Genomic DNA, 10,033 nt, shown 5'->3' on the forward strand with positions numbered 1-10,033 from the left:
AAACACGCCGTTCCCGGTACTACGGATTATGAACACCCCTGATCGTACTTGTACGTCCTCAAGGATCCTCGATCCTCGGCGTTCCGAGAGTCTCGCATTATATTTCTGTGAGGTCTTCTAAAATTGAAAAATTTCATGGAAATATTTCGTAATAATAATGGCACATGCCCGCTGTTTAACCCGAATTTGGGTCCACCCTCGCAAGTCGATCCCCACCTATTATGCTCACGTCATTTTCCAGAAGGGGTTGAAAAAAGTCTGAAAATCGTACGTTTTCCCTTATTACACCTACTGGATACATAGATTCCTGGGAAATGAAATTCGGGACACTCAATCTGCACAATTCGATTCTTCTTGAACTCTAATTAATAAATCTGCTCCTGATGGGTACAGCTGTTGAACAAAAAAACGGCCGGCAGTATCCTGCGGGATAATAACCAAAGCTCTCTATTTCGATCCGACAAAAAATCGTCTATTCTTCGAATATCGCGTCGTTGCCAATAGATTTCGCTGACTCAATCATTTCCAACACAAACGAAACGTCTCCTCTTTCGGCTTCGCTGCCAAACCCAACATGACGTATAAGGTAAAAAATGATAAAAGGGTGAAGGTACGAAGACTGCTCGAGGATTCCTCAAGGATTCGCGAATCTGAAGTGATCCTGGGCAGCGATAGGGCGGCATAATGATACCCGGATCTGAATAAATAAGGGTGACTAAATAATATCGAGCGGGGTTCCTCGACATCGCGTCTTCAGCCTCGGTCTGATCGCTATAGCTATGAAACACTCGCCAATTCATTCCGCCGGCTCGTTCATTTAACACGTTCGGATTCACTCCGCGGAGCCAATCGCGGTTAGAATCCGTCCCGCGATTCTACTCGGCTTGCTTTTAGGGGGCTTATCCTGCTTTACATTAAACGGATTTGATTTTAATAAATCCAGATGGAATTCCCGTGTCCCATTCAGTTCCTCCGACTTCGCTTGCTTTCCCCTTCCCATTCCCATTTCCATTCCCATTCCCCTTTCCCGTGGGATTGACGCGCGTATCCACTACCTACCAGATATCCAATCTGTCTCGCTTCGAACTGGGATATCGATTCCTCGACGCTAATCGCTCCGGACAAACAAAGCTGAGCGATGCTGAGACAGTCTATCGCTTTCTTATTCCGACCGCGCAAGTCACTCTTAGAACTGAAACTTTCAGCAGCGTGCCAAGTCTTCTCGGAATCAGTTACACGCGATATACTTTGAACAGTTTCGTACCTACGTGTCATGTGAGCGATTTTTTCAAACGTTTTTTGCGCGGTCTCCTCAAGCTTAATTATCGTAATTTCATCCCTGCGCAATGTGAGTACCTCGTTATTCAGCGTTCGAAATTCAACCCCGGTTTCTCAGACTTGTACCGTGCAGACGATCATGAAAGTCACTGAAGAATTTCGGAATGAATTCAAGCTGTACGGATGGTCATTTTCGTCCATGGAACGCAGATCGGTAAGGACATTACCAGCTGTCAAAAGTATCCTCAGAAAAGATACGGTAGTTTTCCTTTTTTCAAAGAAGATACAGGCCGAAAAAATCGCTGTTCACTTTTCTCCTGAACCGCCGTGCCAGGATCCTAAAAGCTTTTACCACTACTCTCCTCAATCTTCTCAGCGACTGACTAATACCGCGGTGATTAGAATTTTTTACCGGCCGACGTTTATACGTACCCGAAGCGGAGAGAAAAACTGATGCAAAATTGGTCCTCGAGCCGCGGCAACGAGGCGACGCTGCGGATTGGAGAAACCGGAAAAAGGACAGCAAAGGACACGGACCAAAGGACTGACAGCTGGTCGGATGACGGGGAATCGGACGAGGAAAAGGGCTTGGCTGTTTGTCTCGGGGAGTGGCTCGATTACGATGTCCACTGAGCGAGGAAGAGACGATATATATGTACGCCATTCGGATCCTCCCAGGACCTTTCTTCCTTCCAGCTCCGAGGCGGGATTATTTGCTCAAAATACTGCAAACGGAGACACTTCATTCACCCCGATTGTCACGAGGCTTTCTTACCTGATCGATACCTGTGCCATCCGGAGCAGACGGGCAGGTTACCAGGACTACTATCCAAACCCGATAACGGAAACAGACTAAACGTGGGTTACTTAGAACCGTCAGGGAAGTATAGATAGCTGGATTAATCCATTATTTGCCTTCCATCCGCACCCTGCACACAGAATCGGTTGGATGGAATTGTTTCGCATTTTGTTTTTTCAGCATATATGGAAAAGCCGGGAAGTGTCGGAAGATTTAAACCATGGTCCAATTTTGAGTGCTGTAGATTGAGAGAAACAAATAAAAGTAAAAAATAACACGACAACATTTGTATAACGTGGAGGATCAAATTAATTAATGGTTTGTACAGAGAAATGCTTGCGATTCTGAAACATCGAATTTCGTTGAAGCGGGATGAAAAAAAAGTCCAGAACTTTTGTTGTGAGAAAGTTAAAAAATTCAAAAAATTTTGAAATTTCCGTTCTTGTGACTGAGTTGAAAATTAATGAGCATGATTTAGCAAGGTTTCCGCAACGTTTCGTTCAACTTCAACCACGCGGTGAGTTGGGTTTCAATTCGGGCAAATGAGTGATAGTATTCAGGAGATCCGAGGTTGCCTAAGCCGGGGAAATTTCGGGTGCTGGTTCGGTGAACGTCATAAGATCAATTATGAGAACGAGAATGTGCTGCAGGGCTGAGGCAGATTCGGGCGTTCGGTTCGTTGAACGAGCGTTAATTAAATTTGTTAAATGACGCGGACTGGTGCCGGTTTTCCTGCAGACACCGCGGGGAATAATTGTAAAACGTAACGATATCAAACACGCCGAATGACTTTTCCAGCGGGACTCGAAGCTCGGATTAGCGTTCGAATCAATTTAAACTCTTTCCCCCTGCCCAAATTGGTCCTTCGTAAAACAATTTGTAACGCCGTTTGATTCCGAAACGAAATCACTTCCCGATTCGCCGCGTATATTCCACCCTCGATATTCTTCCAGTGAATATATGTATATCGGCAGACATCCTCGCTAACAATTGCAGCGCATTATTTTCGCGTTGTTTGACTCGTTTTAGTATAATTAGATATTTGGCAAAAAAATCGAACCAGCGACTCGGTCTCGGTCTTCGCATGGGTTTTTTTCCCTCCATTCCTCTGGTTCCCTAATTCATCGAATTGATTAGATATATCGCGTTATACAGATTCTAGAAAGAAAATCGCTTATATTGCGTTTGTCTCGAAGTCGTTCGCGTTTTATCGACCAACTTTCGAACCGGCTACGAAGTTTCGTTCAACAAATTCGACTAATTTGAAATCCCGTTCACCGATTCTTCGCGAAGAAACAAACCACGCATAGCGCAGACATTGATAGATCGAGAGGGTAATCGACACTTTTCTAGGCTCGATCAATTTTCATCCTGACATCTCGAGGAGATCTTGACCGGTCAATTACGTCGCTCGAAACCGTCAGCAATATATTTCCCCGCAAAGAGCCTTTGACAAAATTGTATGTATATATATACAACATATACATATACATATATATATTTATATATGTATCTGCCGGGGTCGGAAACGCCGGGCAGAAAAAGCGAAGCTCGGTGAAAAAGGAGAGCTGGAAAGTGGCTGCAGTGAGAAGCGAGTTCTGTTTACGGTGACTAACACAGCTACTAACACGGCCACTAATATTTTATGGCCAACTTCATAGGAGGGAGGAAGAGAGAGAGAGAGAGAGAGAGAGAGAGAGAGAGAGAGAGAGTGAGCGCGTATGAAGAGATGAAAGGTTTTGGTGGAGGAGCAAAGAAAAGCTGTTTATACGATGCTGTTTCTTTTGTCACGAAAAGCACGTCGTCTTCTCGGGGCTCAAAGAGCACCCGGCATCCCTGCGAGTCCGGCGAACCAGCTCGCTCCGCTTTTTCTCCCATTCAATTCTCTCCCTGTGCGAAGCACGCCAAACCCGACATTACATTTTCCAACTGCTGTGTTCCCCGTTATTTTTCAGCTTCTACTATTCTTCTTTTCTTACGCTGCAGAGCTGCTCGCTGCACTGAAACGCGTTTTCCTTACTTCCACACTTCTTTCGAGAAATTCTCGCTCCTCTTATATTCACATTTTCCTCACCGCTTAAGGAAAGCTACGTACACCTGGCAAAGAATTTCCCAGTGCACGCGCCCCGGCGGAAAGAGGCCTCTATTTACGGTCTGGAACTCGCTCTATCGGAATCCCTGAACTCTTGACGGGAACCGGATTCTGCGGTAAAGCCAGGTCGGGATGGAGCGTGAACAAATCTCCAACCTAATTCGGTAACTCTGGAGCAAGGGTGAATTTTACTACCCTCAAACTGCACAACGGATGGAAACTGAATCGGTACAGTGGTAAGACGCGTCGTTTATCCTCATCATGTTCAAGAGATGTGAAAGAAATGGCGAGTAAACTGAACTTCAAACGCACTTGCTGAGGATTTTTCACGTCGGGATATGGTTGCTGAAAATGGCTGGTACAGGATCGGATCGGAAATTGAATTCGCGAACGTGTCGAAAGAGGTGAAAAGCCAATAATAACCCAAAATAAAGAAAAAAAATAAAATAAAATAACGCATCGTTTTTGACGAAGCAATTTAAGGTCCACTCTGAGCAAGCGATCGATCGAGTATAATTCGAGGAATGCAAACATATCGTCGTATCACCATCGACGCGATATTTATCAAAAGTCAACCTCACGCCGCCATCATTTAAACCGTAGTGAAATACCTACGGATTCTACTCTAAATTGCAAGTGCGGTTTTGCGCCCGTTGAGCACGAGTCCGCGGGGTTGGTCACAGTACGAATCGTACGTGGATATGTGCGGTTCGGTTCACGCACACGTGAGCAGCTCGGCCGAATTGAGGAGTATTCGCGCGTAGGTGGAACAGAGGGCGAAGGTGCGGAGGATCGAGGCCCCGGCAAGTTGTACGACAAGGGAATAGCGGGCGTCCGTTCGTCCGTGTGCATGGTCGGTATGTCGTACGTCGGTGTTCAGGCTGAAACCGTCGATTCAATAGGGGACGAATTCAGATATTGCCAATGAGCGTGAGAAACCGTCGCGTCGAAGGTGGAGCGGCTCGAACCGCCTGGCTGTGCGGTTATTTCCTTCCACCAGCTATTCCTAGGCGACGACCGAATGCGATCAGAGTCAGGCTCGATTGGACTTGAGATAAGCCGTTTGGATATCAAGGACAGGGAAAGTATCGTTCGTATGGACAATGACGGTGGACAGAGACGAAACAACGTTTCTGCTGGACGATGGGAATCAACGATTTTGGAGAAAGTTTTCTTATTAGAACGTTCTCAAAGTGATTGAACTCTTCTCGTTAAATCGTAACTCGCAAATTCCTTCGGCACGGATTTTCCGCAGTTTTCTTCACTAGTTGGTTATTATGATTTTATCGAATTTCATCGATAGGCGTAGGAATAATTTTGCAAAGTGTATGTAAAGAAAATTTTGTGTTATTCCACTTTGCTGAATGACGTGGAACGCTGGAGCTGTACGGCAAACAATACGGGGTATAATTGAAGTTGTACAATCGGCTCACAAGGGAATTAGAAACTGTCTGAATAAGAGTTTATTTAAAGCATTCGAGTCGGTGTTGTATTCAAGTATTTTTTCCCCCTTAGTTAATGCTCGCAAAGAAGTGAGTACCTGTTTAGGAAAGTTATGATACAAACGTGAGTCCAGCCACGTCTGTTATTTCTTTACTTCTTGACGTCGCGTCGGTCCTTGTGTAATAAAATTTTAGCAAGTTGGTTATATTCCGTCGTGATAGGCGAAACCGCGAGTGAAACGAAGACGCGTTGTGTACTATACAGCGATACAAATATCAAAGTTACGTTTTTATGCGAGGGAATAAATCCTGGGGTGGATGGAAAGACAAATAATACTATTTAAGGGTGAAAGTTTAGGCGACCCCGTGTCTGGGGGTAGGACTGTTGGCCCCTCAAGTTGTTTCTTGTGTTTTACATAAATAGTTTCCCTCCATTCTTTGGCGCAATGCCTCCTCGCCGCCACTTTGAGAATAAATGTCTTATTTATGCCGAGATATACCTTATATACCTCGATAGTTTTTATATCTTCGTACGTCCACCTTCCTCTTATTTCAGATCCCACGCCTTCTCGGCGTACAAGCTGGCAACATTTTCACCGGGTCCCAGCTATTTTCTCTCAAAAATTCAAACAACCCGTGCATAAAACCGTCGGGATGAATGAAAAAGCTCAGCCTTTTTGCTCGGGACGCCTCGACCACATCGCATCAGGATTGTTGAGGCTGTTCATTTTTCAAGAGCAGCCGTGTCACGATTTGCAAACTCCCTACTGAGAAAGATTTTTTATCATGGATTCGTCTACATCCCGGTCACGAATTGCTCTGGAATAATTTATCAAATATTTGATACAATAAAAACGTTCTATGAACGTTTCTGAAGATTTCGTTGGAATTTTTAACTAACTAAAAAAACTTTTGGGTTCGCCATTTTCTTATTACATTATTGTTACACGTCTTCGTCTTCGATCATCCCGCATCGATAATTGTCTTTCTGTATTAAAAGGTAAATCATGCACCACCAAACCTTGAAATAAGACTACCAAGCACCACCAAACGACTCTCAAGCGATGCCAAAAATAAAAGTTTAATAATCCAAGGTTGAGGGGCGAGTTTCACTTAGCTTAAAACCTTCTTGGCTGGAATTATTGACCCACAACTGAGAAAGAATCCAATTTTTGCAATTTGATTTTACTCATATTTTCATAATTTTCTCTAATTTTCATAGGTATAATAACATTCTCCACTACAGATGGTGAAATTGACTTTGTTGAGTCACATTGAATCATTGGCATGTAATAAACATCGCAGTGATAAGTGAAGAGAGGATCGAAATGAAATTTGCGTTAGCCGGTTTGACAAGGAAAGAAATATTCATCGGCTTATTTTTCATTGCTAACTAACAAGAATATGTTTTCAAGTTGGAACAGACATCTAGAGCTTCAGGTTCTTCGAGCAATCGGTCGAATACATAGCTTTCTTGATAAAATCGGCGGCACGTTCTCCAATCATGATGGTTGGCGCCCCAACATTGGCCGAGGTCACCTTTGATAAGAATTGTAATTGTATTTCTCGTTATCGCATATTTCCACGTCACAAGTCTCGAACAATTATAATCTGTACATCTACGACCGAAATGTTTACCTGAGGCATAATGGAGGCATCTGCAACTCGAAGACCGGTTATACCATGAACTCGTAACTGGGAGTCAACCACTGCTAACGGGTCGGATGATGGTCCCATTTTACAGCTACCAACCTGGTGAAACTGAGGAACAGTATCTTGTCGCACTGCACAGGCCCAATACTCAGAGCTGGGAAAAGTGAAGTTGGAGCAAGCCTCGATTACTGTGGCGGCGATGGTGAAGTTTTGAGCTTTGAAAGCCTCAGTATCCGCCAAGCTCAAGATATGTTCTATGCCTTGAAGAAGACCATTCACGTCCCTATCATCGTCTAAGTAATTGGCCCATATAATCGGGTCCTGAAAAGGATCGTTCGAAGCTAGGCTGATTCGTCCTGAAACACAAGGTGTCGATGTTGGTAAAATTACAATGATATGTACGTGTTCCTTTCTTTTCCTACGTCACAGTACCTCTACTCTTGACGTGCGTGTATGTCGTTGTAAAAGTGATGGTTTGTTTTCCCGTGCTCCGCAAAGCATCGATTTCACCCGGTGCACAGTTCATGGGGCTAATAGTGGGGTAGATCTGGATGTCCGGGTGGTCTTTCGTCGTTTCGTTACTCGCCAATGCGCTCGTGATCTCGATAGGTGTAGCACTGGACAAGGGACCTGTCTGAAAAGCCAAATACTCAGTGGCGGTGGCCCAGTTGTTATAGTAGACGTCGGGTTCGTTCACGGTAAATGGGATGGAGAAGCCCGGCTGGTCATGAAGATTCATCCCGACGCCAGGCAAGTCCTTGACAACATCGATGCCGAACGATGTCAGATGATCCTTCGGCCCGATGCCGGAATGGAGTAAAATATGTGGTGTCTTGATAGCACCTGAAGACAGGATGACTTCTCGGTTTACCTTCACCGTCTTCAGATCCCCGTTCTGCGGAAAATTCAAAAGTGCAGTGAAATTCGTGAATTTCACAAGAACTCAAGTCGCGACCTTGACATCCACCAAGTTGGTCTTTGGAATTGCATATCTATGATATTCAGAATCGCATGATGATATTACCTTGTAATACTCGACACCGACCGCTCGATCATTCTCAACGACGACCTTAGTCACGTAAGAGTTCAGAGACACGTGGAGATTCTTGCGATTTCTAGCCGGCCACAAAAATGCCCTTGCGCTACTACGTCTAACTCCTTTTTTTTGTGTTGCCTGCGGGATCGAGAAACCGGTTCTTTTCTCGCCGTTCAGGTCGTTGCTTACGCCAAACCCTGACTGAATGGCTGCTTGTAATATGGTGTAACCAAGGGGATGTTGGTAGGGAAATGTCTCGACCGAAAGCGGTCCACCTGTCGCATGGTACTCGCTTCCGACCCGATCGATTTCACCGTTGTCTTCCGACTTTAGGAAAAACGGTAGCACGTCCTTGTACGACCATCCCTCATTGCCCATTGCAGCCCAGTTGTCGAAGTCGGTAGGATTGCCTCGTGCGTATGTCATTCCCGTGATGACCGTGCTACCCCCGAGAGATCTCCCCCCTGACCAGGAGCAGGAGCCATTTGTAGACATGCAGCAATTGGTCTCGTTTGACGTGTCATAATTCCAATCGATTTCGGATCCTGAAGACATTGCGTTCATCTTATTCTCGAATTGTTGTCATCAGCTGTTGGAAGAGTCAGTTGTATTCGTTATTCTCTTACCTATCAAATCCAGAGTAAGGCTAGGAATTTGCGCGACTGCTGACTCGTCGTCACCAGCTTCCAGAACCAGGACTGTTACGTTTTGCACTTCGCTCAGTCTGGCGGCCACCACGGAACCCGCACCTCCACCTATTGTAAAAAAGCCGCAATTGTCCCAATATTTTATCGGGTCGACGTACGATTTACTTTTTCGAACATCGAAACAAGCTTCCACGTATCGTCAACTAACTCACCGCCAATTACAATGTAGTCGTACACGTCGGCAGGTTCTTTTATTGATGTGATTCGCTCGCATATACCGGAAACCTTTTCATCGACTCGCGTGAACTCATCCAGAAGGGACATGAAAACCAATATTGCCGAAGCATTGCAGAGGCTTTGAAAAGTCGGTCCCGGTAGGGACACGTTGCAGGTACTCGGCGGGCTGAAGCTGTACGTCATCGTTGCCAGAGTAATAATGATCTATGTAAAGATCAGGAGTATGTCTAAAACTTTGAAACGTTCTGTGATACAGTATTTCAAACCTGAAAGTCCTGAGAACTCAATGAAAATTTACTGCTACAATTGAATTACGGTACAGAATGTTCATTCGTCGGCATATATGTAAGGTCGAGTTGACTATAAGGCGAAAAAGAATATAACGGAATAGAGTCAAAATGACTTACTTCTTCGAGATTCGATAACACTTGAATGCCTGGAATATTAGTTGCGAACTTTCAAGTGGACGTTAGAAGCGGAGCAGAATGATGTCTGCTTCGCGATTACTTCTAGACTAGCTGAAATCTTTCATCGTAACACCAAATTATATAACTACTCATCGTTGTCAACTGAGCTACCGAACATACGTCAACTCAGATCGTTTGACGTCGAATTACGTGATAGGCATGTTTAAAAGATTTTCGGATTGTCAGCGGAATTACACCTTACGATTCAACGACACTTGAACACACAACAATTTTGGCTGAATAAACAACTTGCGCAATACTGGAGTCGATTACAAGGTACTCAGTATCTCACAATTTAATTATAAACGAAGGTCGAACTTCAGGGAATGAAAATAGTAAATATGAAATGTTTGAATTATGTTTGATATGTTTATTCTGGCTT

At 44.5% G+C, this 10,033-nt stretch overlaps 1 protein-coding gene across 2 annotated transcripts; it reads right to left on the reverse strand.

Moving 5' to 3' along the window:
- Positions 1-6,781: 6,781 nt before the first annotated feature.
- On the reverse strand, positions 6,782-9,714 carry LOC124305085 (glucose dehydrogenase [FAD, quinone]-like). Of its 2 annotated transcripts, none has more exons than XM_046764114.1 (7): positions 9,592-9,714; positions 9,160-9,417; positions 8,927-9,055; positions 8,289-8,845; positions 7,697-8,159; positions 7,250-7,620; positions 6,782-7,150 (listed from the first exon to the last, which is right to left on the reverse strand). In XM_046764114.1, the coding sequence occupies exons 2-7, from the start codon at positions 9,365-9,367 to the stop codon at positions 7,040-7,042; spliced, it is 1,839 nt and encodes a 612-aa protein (XP_046620070.1). In that variant the 5' UTR covers positions 9,368-9,417; positions 9,592-9,714; the 3' UTR covers positions 6,782-7,039. The 2 variants fall into 2 exon arrangements, with proteins under 2 accessions (XP_046620070.1, XP_046620061.1); XM_046764105.1 differs by having other exon boundaries at positions 9,160-9,388; positions 9,592-9,710.
- Positions 9,715-10,033: the final 319 nt, after the last annotated feature.

Source organism: Neodiprion virginianus, chromosome 1, assembly GCF_021901495.1.
Source record: "Neodiprion virginianus isolate iyNeoVirg1 chromosome 1, iyNeoVirg1.1, whole genome shotgun sequence".
In the NCBI taxonomy this organism is placed as follows: domain Eukaryota; kingdom Metazoa; phylum Arthropoda; class Insecta; order Hymenoptera; family Diprionidae; genus Neodiprion; species Neodiprion virginianus.

What these genes read in the sequence shown, in the direction of transcription:
- LOC124305085 (XM_046764114.1), bottom strand. Translation starts at nt 9,367, where the DNA reads ATGACGTACAGCTTCAGCCCGCCGAGTACCTGCAACGTGTCCCTACCG. An exon ending in CCTTACTCTGGATTTGATAG is followed by an intron (nt 8,846 to 8,926) that starts GTAAGAGAATAA and finishes CAATGTCTTCAG; the next exon opens with GATCCGAAATCGATTGGAAT. An exon ending in ATGCCTCCATTATGCCTCAG is followed by an intron (nt 7,151 to 7,249) that starts GTAAACATTTCG and finishes TTCTTATCAAAG; the next exon opens with GTGACCTCGGCCAATGTTGG.